Source organism: Eublepharis macularius, chromosome 9 (assembly GCF_028583425.1).
Source record: "Eublepharis macularius isolate TG4126 chromosome 9, MPM_Emac_v1.0, whole genome shotgun sequence".
Lineage (NCBI taxonomy): Eukaryota > Metazoa > Chordata > Lepidosauria > Squamata > Eublepharidae > Eublepharis > Eublepharis macularius.
The window spans coordinates 31,034,379-31,051,638 of NC_072798.1; the positions used below are offsets into that span (position 1 = coordinate 31,034,379).

Sequence of the window (17,260 nt, forward strand, 5' to 3'; positions counted from 1 at the left end):
ATCTGCATTTCTTCATCTTTGGTAAGTCAGGCAATTGGCGGCCTCTCTCTAACCCAGGACCAAGCTTTGGTAATCCATGCAATGGTCACCTCTAGACTGGACTACTGCAACTTGCTCTATGCTGGGCTGCCTGTGGGCTTGACCTAGAAGTTACAGCTGATCCAAAATGTAGCAGCACACGTCCTTATGGGGACGCCATTTAGGATGCAGATCCGCCCTGTGTTGTGCCAGCTGCACTGGCCCAGTTGAGTTCTGGATCCAGTTTAAGGTACTTTTTTTAGTATTTAAAACCCTCCATGGACTGGGACTGCACACCTATGAGATTGCCTCTCCCATTATGTCCCCTGCAGGGCCTTGTGCTCTGTGGATAAGTAGCTTTTGGTGGTCCCTGGCCCGAGGGACATTTGGCTGGCTTCAACTAGAGCCAGGACTTTTTCTGCCCTGGCCCCAGCCTGGTGGAACACTCTCCCAGTGGAGATCCGGGCCCTGTGGGACTTTTTACAGTTCCACAGGGCATGCAAGATGGAGATTTCTGCCAGGCCTTTGATTAGGAGGCAGCTTTTGTCCCCCCTTCTGACCACCACACCCTCCTTTTGCAGCTGCCCTGGAGTTACATCATGTTGGTGCCCGTGGTTTATGGTGATCTTGCAGTAGCCTGATTTGTCTAATGGTGTCAGAAATTTTTGCTATTTGGATTAATGAATTAGTAATGTTTTCATTATATTTTAACAGTATACTTTGTTGGAAGCCGCTTAATGCCCACTTGTGGGAAGGGTGGGGTATACGTTGAATAAAATAAATAAATAAATAAATAAATAAATAAATAAATAAATAACAGTATTTACCTTCCTCGTTCTCTTTTTGGCCATCTTCAGACTCTCCAAATGGGTTTGTGCGCCTGCAACACAGAAAAGTAGAGACTGTTGCTAAATGAGCGCTTTTTCATACAATGAGTAGAGACCCAGTAAGAGATAGGGAGTACTTTGGCCAAGGGGAAGGTTTTTCCACAGACTGTACCTGCCACCCCTGTTCTGATCCAGGAACTCTGTGGCAGGAAGCATGATGTCAAACTGGATTGGCGTTCCGGGTGCAATTAGCTCAGTTGAGTCTGGAACACTGGCATGCTCCTTAGGGGCTATCCTGTCATTCTGCATCTCCACATTCTTCACATCCTGGCTAAAACAAGAGATAACAGTCTGCTTCCATATGACAAAAGCAATTATGCAACTCCCTGGAAGGGGAAAGGGGCTGCTGCAAACTGAGAACCAAGCAAGAACAGACAGATCAACATTCAATGCTGGATTGGGATTTTATTTGTATATTTATTTACTTCCTTTCTCCCCAAGCAGCTTACATTGTTCTCCTCTCCTCCATTACAACAACACTGAGGTTAAGGTAGACTGAGAGTATATGACTGACTGGCCAAAGGTCACCCAACAAGCTTTCATGGCAGAGCAGGGATTCAAATCTGACTCTCCCAGATCCTTGTCCACCACTCTAACTACTACACCAGATATAACAGCATTCAGAAGGCTAAACGGCTCAAGGATTAATTCATCCATATTTTCACTTTGCATATGTTCTGGTAGGTTAGCTATATAAGAATGGGATGAGGAAATAAAGATAGATCTTTATTAGTTGGAATTCCAAATAAGCATGCAAGCACATGCATGAGTGAACATACGAAGGTGGTCAGCCTAGCAAAATCCAGTATTTACATGCCACTTCATGGTATAGGTGGTAAGATGAGTAACACACACATTAAACATTTACAAACCAAAATACACATTCAAAAATACAATCCTGCAAGGATTATTGCACTTCAGAATGTGGGGGGAGGGGAATCACATCTTTGAACCCCTGCCCCTGTCAATAGCCTCCTCACTGCTAGTGCATGTGAAAGATCACATCCCTGATAGACTATTTTTCTTCTGATGACCATGCAGCTTATCATCAGCCTCTTAGGCAGCAAGCACCCCCACTGATATCCTCACGGTATGCTAAAATTGTAATGTCTAACAAAGACGACAGTTGTGACTGATTGCAACAATGCAATGATAGTGCAACATCCAGTGATGTGTGGGTACAGTCTTAGATTCAGTTGGTCCTTCCAGCTACTTACCTAGGACATGGATTTTCCTGCTTTTTCCCAAAGCTTGTAATCGGAGTCACGGCCTGTAATGCTGTCTGATTTAGTTTGATGGCAACTGCCTAAAGCGAAAGACACAGAATTAAGTCATTGGGGTGACTAAGTTACGAAATACAGAGGACTATTTTAAGAAAAATCTGCTCACTTCAGGATTGTCAGTAAGATAGATCTGTCGCGAGATGTTGTTGATTGCACATATCCACTGTAACAACAAAAAACAAAAAAATTGAAGATCCTGAGCTACTGATTCTATGCAAGAAGAAAAACCATTACAATAGTGGTTTTTTTACCTCCTCGTATTCTTTCTTGCTCTCTGCCTGAAGAGTTATGCCACTAAAAGGAAATACATTGAAAGTTACTTTCTTGCCTTGGACCACAGTTAAGATGCAGACACATTCAGTTCTTGTACAGAGGGAGCTTGCAAAGATATGTGTCTGAAGATCCAACTAATCCCATCACATCTAAAGGGAACCTCTACTTGTCTCTCTCACACACACACACAAATCAACCAAGCATAAGGGCTTGGGATGATGGCAAAGACCATGCAGTGAACATAAGACTGCCAACTCAGATCTCTGGATGAGGAGTCTCAGAAACAGTGGCTAGCCAAATGCTCCTAGACTATCAATAAGCTTTTGCCATTTTGTAGCTTTCATGATATCTATCCCCTGAATGCTTATCTAGTCCTTAAAAGTGAAGGGTCCCAAGTTTTAATCTTTGGGTCGATTTCTCTAATTATCCTCCTCCCCTATTTGGGATGAATGTGTGGGTGTGTATTATGTGCTGTCAAGTCGCCTCCAACCTATGGCAACTGTATGAAGGAAAGACCTCCAAAACGTCCTATCAGACTTGCTCAGATCCTGCAAACTGGCTTCTTGTATTGTCAAGCCATCTCATTTTAGGTCTCTCTCTTTTCCTACTGCCTTCCACTTTTCCTAGCATTATTGACTTGTCTTCTCATGATGTGGGCAAAGTATGATAGCCTTTGTTATTTTAGCTTCTAGGACTGGATAGAAAATTACTACTACTGCCCTGAGCCTGCTTGCGGGGAGGGCGGAATACAAATATGATAAAATAAAAATAAATAAAATAAAAGTACATAAGAAAAGCCCTTCTGAATCAAACCAAGGTTCTTCTAGTCCAGCATCCATCCTATTCCTCACAATTGCCCATTGGACAACAGGATATCAAGGCAACAGCCCTTCCCTGACTTTTGATTGCTGGGTTACATTTGGTTTTTCATCCCCATGCAGAACTGTATTATGACTAACTGCCCCTGCCAAAATTCTATATAACTAAAAAAGGAATGATAGGGCTAATCTTGGAAAGTTGGCCATCCCAACCATGTAGGGGCACTTTTTTATTTCAGGATGCCCAGGTTCAAGAGACAGGCATCCCATTCTTAGAGAAGGTGTACAGGAGAGATTGTTTTGACAGGTAGTATGCCATGCAGGAGTGAAAAGAAAACCTGCATTGATCAGAATGGTGTAGAAATATTCCTATTAATGTAGAATGGGATGACCATAATGCACTGGTGAAAATGGTCAGTATACCCCTCTCCACCTTAAGCAGCTATCGGCTGGCACATCAGATCTCAGTTTTGGATTGCAAAAAACTACAAAATTGCATGAAGAACATCTGAAGCCAAAGCAATATTCAAAGCAGTCCAGGCAATAGGTGGTCTGACAGCTACAAGTTACACCATACAACTTGGGAGAGTGAACAACATTGATTCTCTAGAAGAAACCCTGAAATCCATACGGTTTTCCTGTGGGAGTGGTGATCTGAAAGCAGTATCGACGGTCTTCACAGTCGACTGCCATAACAGAGCAGTTGTCCAGATCCTGGATCAGTCCTCCGGCAACAGCTCCCCTGGGCTGGCACATCAGGTTTCCACCTTGAGTGAAGAAGTACAATCTGTCCCACGTTGTAGTCACCAACCCCGTTTTACTGTACAGGACACAAAGTTTTGATATGTCACCTGACAGAACAGCTCATATTTAACATGTACAAATTGGGACCCATGGAAATCCCTTCCCTACATGCATGTCTTTAAGTAGCCAAGCAGCAGTCACTCATTTTCATCAATGAAAAGATCTATGGGGGCATATCTACTGACTAATTCCCCCACAAGTGACCACAAGTAATACTCTGATTTCTCTTCAGATCATAAATGACTAATCCCCCCCCCCGCCCCAAGTGATTCTTTAAGCAGCAGTCACCCAATGACAACAAACCGAACTTGTGAAAATGGGAGTAGGAAATGGACATGACTCTTCCAATACTCCCGTCCCAACACACCTTTACCTGTGCACTCCTAAGCAGAGTTTCACCCTTCTAAGTCCACTAAAGTCACACCATTTTCTATACTTTTATTAGTTACTGCTTCTACTGTGTTTTGGCTATGGTTTGATTTTATGGCTTCATCTGACTGAACATTACCTTTGGCGTCTTCTATTTGGAAAAGCTTGCAAAGTTTTATATAGAGATTAAAAAGAAACAACATCTATACCCTTTCTCAATGGAAATTTCAAAAAGTGCGTCAACCCAAAGGAGCTTCAAGAGCATTACAGGCCATCTCTATTGGATAACATCCAAGTTTCCTGCTGGTTTGGGGTTTTAAACAAATTAGGGCACCAAATGTAATACTGCGGAAAGGGTACAGTCCAAAAACAAACACTGCTTAAAAAAAAGCATCTTAAAAGGTAAAACTCATGGCTCACCTAACAGCCCTGAGTTCTGTCTTCTTCTAGCAGCCTGCTATTTTACAAGAGAGGCTTTATGGCAATATCTGGCTGTTCATCATCATTAGATGTATTTTATAGCCTCTAAATAGAATTAGACAACTGGGCACTGATACGGAGCCCTGGCCTTAAGAATTCTATGAAACATACTCAGAGTTGTGTTCATTCAGTTTTTACCAGTGTAAAAAGAGGCAGCACCCTAATCTGGATAGCCCAGGTGAGCCTGATCTTGTCAGATCTCAGAGACGCTACGCAGGGTCAGCTTAGGGTTGCAGAGGCAGGCAATAGCAAACCACCTCTGTTAATCTCTTGCCATGGAAACCCCACCAGGGATCACTATAAGTCAACTCTGACTTGAGGGCACTCTACACACACATAAAAGGAGTTAGCAATATCTATTACATTTTTACCTGCCCTTCCTTCAAGGGACTCAGGGCAGCTTAATAATAATAATAGTAACATTTGGTTTATATAGCACCCTTCAGGATGACTTAACTTCCATTCAGAGCGGTTTACAAAGTATGCTATTATTATCACCATAACAACGATCACCATGTGAGGTGGGTGGGGCTGAGAGAGCTCCTAGAAGCTGTGATTGACCCAAGGTCACCCAGCTGGCTTCAAGTGGAGGAGTGGGGAATCAAACCCGGTTCTCCAGATTAGAGTCCCGCACTCTTAACCACTACACCAAAGTGGCTTACAATGTCTGTCCCTTCTCTGTTTTATTCTTGCATCACCCTTGGGGAGGTACATTAGGCTGAGAGAGGAGTGGCTGGCCAAAAGTCACCCACTGAGTTTTACAGCTGAGTATAGACTTTAATTTTGGTCTCCCTGGTACTACTCCAATACTCTAACCACTGCACTACACTGGCTCTCAGTGCATGTTCAAGAGCTCAAGTATAAGCTGAGATCCAGGTAACTGTGGACCTCAGGACTTTCCAACTCCCTCTGCTGTCCCAGATCTCTACAGCTACCCAAAATCTGTTCCTGAGAGTCTGAGCACCCTCCAGAGCAGCATTTAATAGAAACAAGGTAATGGGGAAAGAGAACCAACAAAATGGAGGATGGGGAAATGCCAATATCCATGGTATGGAAGTGCCTTCTGCTCTCACACAGAGCTGTTGCTATTCTGGCTGTACTCTTGTGACCATTCATGCATTTTTCATTATTCCATAGTGGAGGAAAAGTCCTATCACCTTTGAAAATCCAAAGCAAAAGAACCATTTGATGTACCAATTCAGCAATCCAGCATTAGACAAGATCTTCCCCTCTACTTTCTCTCCCGCAGGGTCATCCTTACTTTCTAAGGTTAAGGTAGCCTGCCTTCTGAATAAGGTTTCTGTTAATGATGGGAGAGGCCACGTCAAAATCAGGCGTGTAGACCGATTCATTCCCAGAAAGGAGATCTTGTTGAGAAACCCGCATGGCTTCAGCCTCGGTATCCAGTTCTTCCTGAACACTGTGGAAAAATAAAGTCCAACCACTTCTCTGTCACAGCTTACTTGCACAAGCATCCTACAAACATCAGACACAAATCATTTTTATTTTAAGAATATGTTCCAGTGTGCCAACTATGATCCTCAAGCAGCCATGTGTTGGCTGTCCCACACTTAGGGAGGCTTGTCTGTTATTGACCAGAGCCCCGACTTTTTCCATCATGGTCCCTGCCTTGTGGAATGGGCTCCCTGAAGAAGTGAGGGGAGCCCCCTCCTTGGAGATATTCATGAGGCACTGCCTGCTGCACGGCAAGCATCTTTGGGGGGGTGGGGATTATCTTGCTTTTAATGTGCAAATTTTAAAATCATTTTGTAAGCGGTCTTGAACTATGTGGAAAGGCAGGGTATAAATGCTTAAATAAATAAATACTTCTATGTATGGTTATTCCAAGTCCTGGAAGCAGCTTGGCTATTCTAGTACAGGATGTAGAGTCCACAATTACTTTCAGGGCTATTAATGACCATTTTTGACTCTTCAGAGATTCAATGCACACTTGTGAAAAGAACTGCACCTCAAAAGAAAACAGCTGCTTTCAGAAGGCTGGATCCCACAATTCCCTTCCACCAAGCTGCATCCTTGATTCCTGCCTGCTACGTATTCCTCCAGAGATGCAAGTCCCTGGATCCAACCCACTCCTACTCTGTGGCATCATACAGCAATAGTTTTCAATAACAACAAACTTTAGTTTTCCAGCATGCATTTGTCCAGCAGCAATATCTCTGACAAAGACTCATTTTACTATCCTGTTCCACCCCTCATATGAAACAAACAGGGACTCTTGGTATCAAGTGAAATACAAGGGACGGGGAGCCCCTGGGACCAGACCCTTCCCTCACTTCAGAAGCCTGGACCCAGGCAAACGTATTCATAGATAACCCTAAGCCATATGACCCATTAAATATTTTTTAAATGCTGCTGTACCCCTTTTTCCAAGGAAGGCAAAAGCAGCAGTATTCCTATTCAGATGTGGCTTTAATGGAGCATGGCACAATAATGGATCTGGACTGCACCTAACCCCTGTCCTGCCAGAACAAGTCCACTCAATTTCAGTCACTGTATATTGCATTGAAACAGGCCTAAATGCCTAAGGCCCAGCACATGTTAAGTCAATTTGGTGGGGGCAAGGACCATGAGGACTGGGCAGATTGAGAACACCCAGTGCACAGACCCCGGGGGAGCACGGGACAGCAACTATCCTAATGCACTGAGCAACACCTGCATTATATCATCCATGCTAATAAGAACAGAAGGGGTGGACTGGTGCCTTCTCTTTTTCTTACCATCCCCATCTTATTTCCTGCTACTTTCAGCTTGATGTTGTTGCTGCTGCATCAGAGGCACTAACTAAGAACCAACAAAGGACATCTGCTAACCACAGTCCTCCATTTCTGTAGCTGGGCAAGGATGGTGGCAGAACCATGGCTGCTGCCTAGCATGGGACTCTTTCATTCATGCCCATTCACATAACAAGGAAACAAAGAGAAGGAGAGCAAGCCCAATGTGTGTCCATTGACACATGCACAAACACACACACTAAATCTATTATTACCTGTGAACCATGTTCGAAACAGACGATAAAAAGCTGTCCATTTTTTTGGTAAACATCTCTGCTCCCTTCCTAAAAAAATTAATCTGAAAAAAAATGGGATTCCCAAAATTAATTCTGAAACTTGCCAATTCAACAGCTTATAGTAATGGGGGGAGGGGAGGCTGAGGACAGGCAGGGCTTTTTTTAAGCCGGAATGCAGTGGAATGGAGTTCTGGCACCTCTTGAAAATGGTCACATGGCCGGTGGCCCCACCCCCTGATCTCCAGACAGAGGGAAGTTTAGATTGCCCTCTGCGCCACTGGCCGAGGGCGATTTAAACTTTGAAAACTCCCCACTTCTTCCAGCTGACCCAAAGTGACATCATTGTGTGGTTCTAAGTTCCACCACCTCTTTTCCCAGAAAAAAAGCCCTGAGGACAGGTAAGAAATTAGGAGGGACAGCATAGAATGCACTGGTGAGAAATAGTGTCTAGTACTAAAAGCCATGGAGCTGCCAGATATGTATTTTAGAAAGAAAAACAAGTTTTAAACATTTTAATAACAACAACAACATTTGATTTATATACCGCCCTTCAGGATGACTTAACACCCACTCAGAGCAGTTTACAAAGTATGCTGTTATTATCCCCACAACAAAACACCCTGTGAGGTGGGTGGGGCTGAGAGAGCTCCAGAGATCTGTGACTAGCCCAAGGTCACGCAGCTGGCTTCAAGTGGAGGAGTGGGGAATCAAACCTGGCTCTCCAGATTAGAGTCCCGCGCTCTTAACCACTACACCAAACTGGCATCACATTAAAAGCATCACATAAGGATTAACCAGGCAAATATCTAAGAGCAGCAGCACACAGAATGGCTTTTTCTTCCCAATGCTCAGGAACAGCACAGAGGGAAAGTTAAAGGGGGCAGAGAACAAGTAAAGGAACCCACTACCAATATTCTTGAATCTTCTCTCTTACTGTTAATTACAACCAGCCGGTGTCCCAATAATTCAGTATAAAACTTACAGCAACTATATGTAAAACATCATTCATAGGCATGTATTAACATCTGTTAACATAAGCACTTTCAGTTCTGTTTTCATGACTCCATGTAGTGGAATTACATGGAAATCACTCTATTTGAATTTTATTCAGTTCCACTCCATTTCTCTGGTGTTGCTTGCTTCAGTTAGGAGCCCTGGATATTTTCACAGATATGCATTCTGCTCACAGTTACATTGCTTCAATGTTTGTGTAATTCAGAGACCACAGAAAAAGTGAGATATCTGTGCAAATTAGTATTTTATTTATGAGAATGAAAGTGGCTTGATATATGGCTAATATACAGAGAGAATGCAGTTGTGAAGCATGAGACTAAGTAACATTCATGTAAGCGCGAATCATAAAATGATGTGTCCAATTCATGGCAGATACTGGCATAATCGGGTTGAAAATGACAAAAGTAATAATTAGTAGACATGGGCACGAACTGGGGAAAAAATGAACCATGTGGTTCGTGGTTCGTTCAGTTTCATGGAACATGAATCACGAACTTTGCTGAACTTGAGCCGGTTTGTGAACCGGTTCGTAGTTCGAGGGAGCCCAGAACGCTCACAGCCCAGAACGCTCACAGCCAAACTAAACAAGACCTTCTCAATGTCCAATATCCACCAAATTTGCAGGGGACCTAGTCCTCACTGTCCTCTAATGACCCCCCAAGTTTCAAAGAGATTGAACCCTGGGAAAAGCATGATCCATGGGACCCCCCCTTTCCTGCCATTTTCTCTTCACAGTAGCAAAAACTGGAGTGTCTACTGGCAGCTACTTTGAGGGGCTACAAACTGTCCTTCCCAATGTCCAATACCCACCAAATTTCCAAGGGACCTAGTCCTCACTGTCCTCTAAAGATCCCCAAGTTTCAGAGAGATTGAACCCTGGGAAAGACATGATCCGTGGGTCTTCCCCCCCCTGTCATTTTCTCTTCACAGTAGTTAAAACTGGAGTGTCTGCTGGCGGCTACTTTGAGGGGCTGGCCCGTTTCCTGGCTGGATGGGCCAGAAAGGGGGCTCTCTAGTTGGCAGGGACAGCTGCCAATCAAGCGTGGAGGCCTCAGATTGGGGGCAACCAAAAGACTGCCATCACTGCCTGGGCGATGGATTGAACAGTACCAAAGTGTCTGGCTTCCCAAACTGGCAACAGAATGGTAGGAAAAAGTCATTTTGTTTGATAAAAATGCGGCCCTACGGAATGTGTGTTTGACTACAAACTAGCTGTTCCGTCTGGAATTTTGTTCCGTGGTTTGCTTTGTGCCCATCTCTAATAATTGGCCTAAAGAGAGACATTTTAATTTGGGCAAATGGAACTATTATGAGATACTGAAGCCAAGACTTGAGTATTGATGGCCAGTGGGAATGCAAGAAAGACAGTAGATTTGGTACTATTGATCCACAACAGGGCTGTTCCAGCCAACAGGTTTTTAAAATTAAGATTGTGTTCAATAGCTACTTTAGAATGGGCAGCTTAAGCATGTCCTGCTGCAATGACAGAATTTGCTTGGATGAAATGCATTTGCTTCTCACCGTACTGTGTGTATGGTACATACCTGTGAGCGTGTGTATCCTAGCATAGGCTCCATCATAGCTACTCTTTTGCGGTACTGTAAAGCATTCAAGGCACAATAGTACTGCAGTGATGAGAGATGCTGCTTCCTTCGGGCACTGGCCACTTCTTTGGCGACTTCTGCCTTGAGCTGAACAATAAAAAAGCGTGCAACTAACCGCCACATGTCAGCAGATAATTCTTTTCAAAACAGGATCTATCCACAGGCACTGAATGACTGCTAAATGCCACTGAAATCCCAAGGAGCTGAATCTTACCCTGTAGGCTGAATCACTTTTCTCAGAATTGCATCCAGAAAAACCATTTGCCTACAAAAACATTTGGTTTCTCTGGCTTCCCCCTCCCCAAAGCAATATAAGCACAGCTTGCATGGTTATAACACTGTTAAGATATACATGCTAGCTATGAGATTTAATGCCAGGAGAATGAGGAAAAAACTTTGGGAGCCAAGCAAGGAAAAAGCTATAGGGAGAAAGTAATTTAAAGATGTTGGTTGTATCCGGAGGGGGGCATGTCATATTCTGATTACTCCAGAAATATTTGCATGCAGCTAACACCTTTGCTTTAGGGTAACTGTGCCACAATATTAATATTAGAAGAGGCTTCAGAAAAAGATTCAAGCAAGTTAACTCAGATCAAGGCTACTCAGTCACAGACTTAGATCCAGTAGAACATGTCCATGGGCAGAAGGATTTCTTCCTGCAGAGCCTCCCTGTTTTCCTCCTCCCTGTTCCAGCTGCAGCCCAAAATTGCCTCCTTTCCCCCTGAAACAGCATTTCAAGGGGTATTTGGAACTGCACTGGGAAACAAGGAAGTCATGGTCCATGGGCAGAAATCCTTCCATCCATGGAAAAACTCCACGGGATCCAAGCCATATTCACTCCCTTACTGTCATGTTCTCAACCTAAACATGGTCTGCTATTGGGACCACGAACTAAACTCCACAGGATAACAGTGCCAGAGAGCCCAATTTTGCGCAAAAGGGGTACTTAGAGCTGTATAAAAATCAGGCACTTTTACACACTTATTCTTCTTTACTTGGTAGTCGATAGAGATAAGAACATTATTTTAACTGCAAAATTTTATATAATTTTCTCACTTTTAAATGCTTTACCTTCCATGAGTCATGCAGGATGTTATGTCATAAAGAGTAAACAAATCAATCTGAATGTATCCCCATCTCCACAGAGGGTTCTGTCTTCACGTCTGCTTTGAACACTTTGGGTTGGATCAAGACTAAATTTTCTGCTAACAGAAGAGGAGCAGTAATTTCCACCAACACCCCCTTCTAGCTGCAGACACCTGATTTGCCCACCCATCGTGCCACCCTGTTCCCCAGGAGCAGCATTCTGGGAAGACTGGAAGTGGGGGAAGAAAGTTCTGTTTCACTGCCTTTCATCAACAGAAAATTTAGCCTGGATCCAGTCCTATGCTATTTGCCTTCACTGAAGGGTCAAGAAGCAGTAAGGCTGCATACAGATCTCTGGTGTCAAGTTACGATGGAAAGACAAGGGGCAAAATTCTGTTCAATCAGCTGTACGGCATTGTTTCTACTTTTTTGACAATCTGAAGAAGGGAGATTTGACTCTTGAAATCTTACAACATGAAAATCTTGTTGGGTCTCTAAGGTGCCACTGGACTCAAATCCTGCTGTTCTATTGCAGACTAACATGGCTACCTACCTGAAACTAGTCCTATTGCATATCTCATGTTATCATGCCATTTGAAATCTGTTGTTTTATATCAGGTAATCTGCCTTGTGTCTCAGTCAAAAAGAAGGGCTATAAAGTAAATACATATTTTTGTTTTACCTTTTCATTCTCTCTCTTTTTGGGTAATCTGCTGTACTTGGCCATGGAGACATCATGTTCTGCAAAGCAAAGGCATACTGGAGCACCACATCTCAAGCAGGCGTACACTAAATGCCTGCCGTGATACCATCAGCAAATTTCATTTGAACATAAGACAAACCATGAAACCTACCATTGCTAGCAAGGCCAAACAGATCCTTCAGAGTGCTTACTTCTAAGAAAAGAACAAAAAACAGACAGTACCAGCAATAATTAAAGAAGCAGTGTGAAAGATATTCAGATAAACTGAAGACATGTGCTTGTTAAGCTTCTCATTAACACACACAACACACATTTTCAAATTCCAGTTTGAATGTTTTATTTTGTTTCCAAGAGATTTCTTTGTACAACATTTCACCAAACCAGCTTCTTAATTAGGCCAACAAAGAACTACTTCATGCCATGCTGAGTGTATTGTTTTTAAGCAGTGGCAGAAATGTGATTAACAGAATCACAGAATTAGGGAGACAAAGAAAGAGGTCTGCTTCATACGCTTACTGGACTGGTGATCCTCTTTGTGCATGGAAAGAGCAGTCAAAATACCTCTTTCCTCCACCCTACAAATAGTATAGGGCTACAGGCTATAATCACACAAGTCTCCTGCCTTAAAAGAGTCTCGCCTCACATATTAAGTTATGGCTATATTTGGACATCATGATAACCCTAATAAACCATAGTTTGATCAAACCCCAAACAACTGCAATTTATGACTACTCATAGTCCAGCAAACCAGGGTTTATTGATTTGTACCAAACAGGGATTGCAAACTAAAGTTTGTTGCTGGTTTGCTAGCCATAGTTTGCACTAATTCCTTCAGATGGAATAACTCTGTAGAGAATTGCACTGTATGCAGAGGTTGCTAACTACATAAATCACTGTTTAAATAAAAGTTTAATGTGATCTCTAAAAGCAGCATATTATAGGAGATGGGCACATTTGCTGTGGTACAGTACAAGGAACATCATCAATGTGCTAAGAGCAACAACTGAGCTAGTGAGGGCTAGAACAGTGGACAGGAGCTTCACCAGCCTGGTCAACCTCTACATGTGGTGCCTGACATACCACAGGAGCTAGTTCTAACTTAACATTCTGATTACAGTCAACATAATCATGCAGAAATTGACAGCATGAATGTACAGATTTCAATGGACTTAGCAGGACGTAACTCTGTTTAGGATTTCATTGACAGTTCCTATTCAAGAAACATTGATGCATTCTTCATGAGCTTGAAACAAATTTATTATATCAATTTCAATAATTTTTTTGCATTGTTTTAAAACAATTTGTAATATTTGCACTTGCTGAGCTGCGGAGGTGAAGGGGGAGAGGGACTTACATACAAGGTTTGGCTTCAAATTAATACAAAGATGAGCCTGTTAAAGAGACACTGTTTGTGGTGCAGCATACTGCACAAAACCCTGGAGCAATTCTTGTAGAACCTGGTCATAACTGCACTGGACTGATTTCATGCAAGATCAAAGGATTCATTTATCATCTGGCAATAGATAGTTGGTGGTCTCGTAGTCTCCTGGTTTCGGGAGAGTATAGAGGAAGGAACCAGGATACCTCTTTACTTCTGGCCCCTTACAATTCCCTTCTTGCCTCCAGCAAGACCAAAGAAGCCTTGAGATTATACAGCAAACCTAGAGAAAGAGTCCCTCTCTTGATTTGGTTCCCACTGAAAAACACGAAACAAAAGATACAAAGAAACAAAACGTAGAACTGCTTGACCAGTACTTACCTGTAAGATCTTTTTCCCGAAATTGGATGATGGGGAGAACCATTGTGTCTGCGAGCTGTTTGGCCAATTCAGTATGAAGAATGTTAAGCTGAAAGATAGGAGACATTTTAATTTAGAAGGCAAAGTCACCATCCCATCTCTCTAAGGTCAGAACATGAATCTGTCAGCTTGGTTCTAAAAGAAAGCAGTGAATTCCACTCCCAGAACAGATCTCTACCTGCCTTGCTATTCTCATTACATCCAATGCTGCTCCTGGGGCGTAGGAGACAATCAAGAATAAAGTGAAATGCAGTGCAGGGGGTGGGGGGAGGCAACAGAAAAAGAAACTTCTGTCCTCCAGTTGTGTACAGAAGTGCCTTTCCATTAGAACCAGGGTATATGCATACTGTATCAGTTTAGAAAAATATATAGCTAATGGGGAACCCAACAGAGGTTTATAAAATTGTATATAGAACTCGACAGAGGTCTCCCATAATACTAAAACTTGAAAGTACCCAATGTCACTGATGGGCCCTAGATTCAGGAGGGACAAAAGGAAGTGTTTCTTTACTCAATGAGTAATTAAATTGTGGAATTCACTTCCAGTGGATGTAGTGATGGCCACTGGTACAGACGGTTTTAAAATGAGATTAAACAGTTTCATAGGGGACAGGTCCATAAATGGCTACTAGCCACGCAACTAAAAGGAACTTCCATACTGAGAGACAGGAATGCTAGGAGGCAGCACCAGGGGAATTTGCACCGTTCGCTGGAGTAAATAAGAAACTGAGAAGGGTTAAGAATAAAATTCATAGGAACTGCAGCCAAGAACTGTAATAATTGTGATACCTAAGCATATGCCTAAAGTGCTGGTAAGAACTGAAAATCATCACTATGGTTGTTGTGGATTTTCCGGGCTGTATAGCCGTGGTCTTGGCATTGTAGTTCCTGATGTTTCGCCAGCAGCTGTGGCTGGCATCTTCAGAGGTGTGGCACCAAAAGACAGAGATCTCTCAGTGTCACAGTGTGGAGGAGATGTTGGCAGGTAATTTATATCTTCCTGCCAACATCTTCTCCACACAGTGAGTCTCTTGCTTTGAAAACCCCACCAGGGGTCACCATAAGTCAGTTATGAGTTGAGGGCAGGAATTCTTATCACCTGACCTGGATAGGCCTGATCTGATCTTGTCAGATCTCAGAAGCTAAGCAGGGTTGGCCTTGGTTAGTAACTGGATGGGAGACCTCCAGCGAAGACCAGGATTGCAGAGGCAGGCAATGGCAAACCACCTCTGTTAGTCTCTTGCCATGAAAACCCCACCAGGGGTCACCATAAGTCAACTCTGACTTGAGGCCTGGATTTCATTTCATATTTATCTGCTTCAATTATACCCCACTTTTCTCCACAATGGAGACCCAAAGCAGCTTACATCATTCTTCTTTGCTCCATTTTATCTTCTCACAACAACCCTGTAGGATAGACCAGGCTGAGAATGTGTAACTAGCCCAATGTCATTCCATACCAGTGTGAGGATTAAAACCCAGGTCTCCTGATCCTAGTCTGAAACTTTATCCACTTCACCACAGTGGCTTTTGCAGGCTAGCTGTCAGTGAACAGTAGCAAGTAGCAGGACCTGAATGAGTCATGCAGTATCAAATGGTCCAGTGGTTGCTTCCAGGCCTGGCACCAATGAGTCCACTCCCAAAGGCCAAAAGACTGGAAATGGCCCTACCTCCTGCTCTTTTCTTTTGCTCACAAATCAAGGCTTCAACTGGCAAAGTCATTGTGGGAGCCTAGCAACAGCCGCAGAGGGCATTTGTTTCTTAAAGCTATACGCATTGCTCCTATTTGTTTAAAAAAAAAAAAACTTTTGGGGTTTTTTTAGATTCCACATTTTCCTTCAATTCTAGATCTTTTCTCAGGTTTGTAGAAAAATCTGTCCTGTCTGTTCATGACCTCAGTCTCTGGATTTATCAACAGATTTGGCCATGTTGAGAATTAGGTGACAATGGGTTTAATGAAGAGTTCAGTGTTTTCAACGTTACAAAATTTAACTTGATATCCAAGCATGCTGGTAGCCCTATGTATTATGAAGGTAGAAACAATATATCTGTCCAAATAATATAGTTCTGTGGGTTGACTAACAAATTTTTTTATCTTCAACTTTTATTTCTTCCTACCTCTCAGGTATATATATATATATATATATAAAAAGATACTTCCACTATAGTGGCATAGGGTACAGCAGTTTGCAATGCTTTCTCAACTACTAGATATACTTACAGGTTTTTTAAAGCAGAAAACTAAGACATTTATACTTTTACATTTCATAAATATGCCAAATAGTACTATTTGATATGCTGTTATGTTAAAACATTTTATCTTCTTAAACCAGTTAAAGTAGTTTAGGTTTAGTAGAAAACTAAGTACTGCATTCAATTTTCCTCCAAGTTCCTATTTTTTCCCCAAGGCTTCAAAATTTAATGGAAATTTTACATTTACTTAAGCCACATTTGTCTTAAAAAATAAATTCTGCAGGATCTTTAATAACCGCATAACAAATAAGCTCCAATACACCTTTAACAAAAATGAAAAGGTAGCAGAAACTTCCTTTCTTGTTCTTCTTTGGGCCAGTTATTAAATATATCTTGATGTAACCTACCTCACACGGTTGTTCTGAGGATAAGGGGCTGGAGGAAGAAACGACCAGGTACCCCAAGCTGGGACAAAAACTGACTGAACAAAATAATGATGTATAAGGTGGTTGACTTTTTAAAAAATTATAGAACTTGTGAAACAACCTTCAGCTCAGCAGGAACATATTCATTTCCAGACTGAATAGTTTACTAAAGGAGAGGTCTTGAAGTTAATTATATTTACTCAGCAAACATCAATTTCTCACCTAACCCGGACTGCTCCTATGCCCCTCCCCCCCAACTCTATTCTTGAAGAAAATCAGTGGTGTGTTCATTTTCCTTGATTTTCAAAGCAGATTACAAAGTCCAACTATTCAATTAAAAATGCCAAGAATAGGATCAATCAGATCTCCAGAACTATTTTAACCTTAAGCAGGGTTGCCAACCCCAGCTCGGGAGATTCTTGGAGATTTGGGGAGGGGGGGGCTCTACTTAGAACAATGTGATGTCATATCCTAGGA

The 17,260-nt window shown here is 42.5% G+C and overlaps 2 protein-coding genes across 2 annotated transcripts in view; one reads left to right on the forward strand and one right to left on the reverse strand.

Moving 5' to 3' along the window:
* WASHC4 (WASH complex subunit 4) overlaps window positions 1–11,758 on the forward strand; it is a 67,444-nt gene extending 55,686 nt beyond the window's left edge. Inside the window, exon 34 of the mRNA XM_054989276.1 lies at window positions 11,724–11,758. The gene's annotated coding sequence lies outside the window, so the exon portion shown is untranslated. The remainder of the gene's footprint in view (window positions 1–11,723) is intronic.
* APPL2 (adaptor protein, phosphotyrosine interacting with PH domain and leucine zipper 2) overlaps window positions 1–17,260 on the reverse strand; it is a 44,373-nt gene that overhangs the window by 9,127 nt on the left and 17,986 nt on the right. Inside the window, exons 5-16 of the mRNA XM_054989279.1 lie at window positions 14,127–14,214; window positions 12,519–12,560; window positions 12,347–12,405; window positions 10,519–10,665; window positions 7,940–8,022; window positions 6,194–6,352; window positions 3,911–4,099; window positions 2,440–2,482; window positions 2,295–2,351; window positions 2,123–2,211; window positions 1,018–1,176; window positions 846–898 (exon numbers count right to left, since the gene is read on the reverse strand). Of these exons, the coding sequence (XP_054845254.1) occupies window positions 846–898; window positions 1,018–1,176; window positions 2,123–2,211; window positions 2,295–2,351; window positions 2,440–2,482; window positions 3,911–4,099; window positions 6,194–6,352; window positions 7,940–8,022; window positions 10,519–10,665; window positions 12,347–12,405; window positions 12,519–12,560; window positions 14,127–14,214 (1,168 nt within the window). The remainder of the gene's footprint in view (window positions 1–845; window positions 899–1,017; window positions 1,177–2,122; window positions 2,212–2,294; window positions 2,352–2,439; window positions 2,483–3,910; window positions 4,100–6,193; window positions 6,353–7,939; window positions 8,023–10,518; window positions 10,666–12,346; window positions 12,406–12,518; window positions 12,561–14,126; window positions 14,215–17,260) is intronic.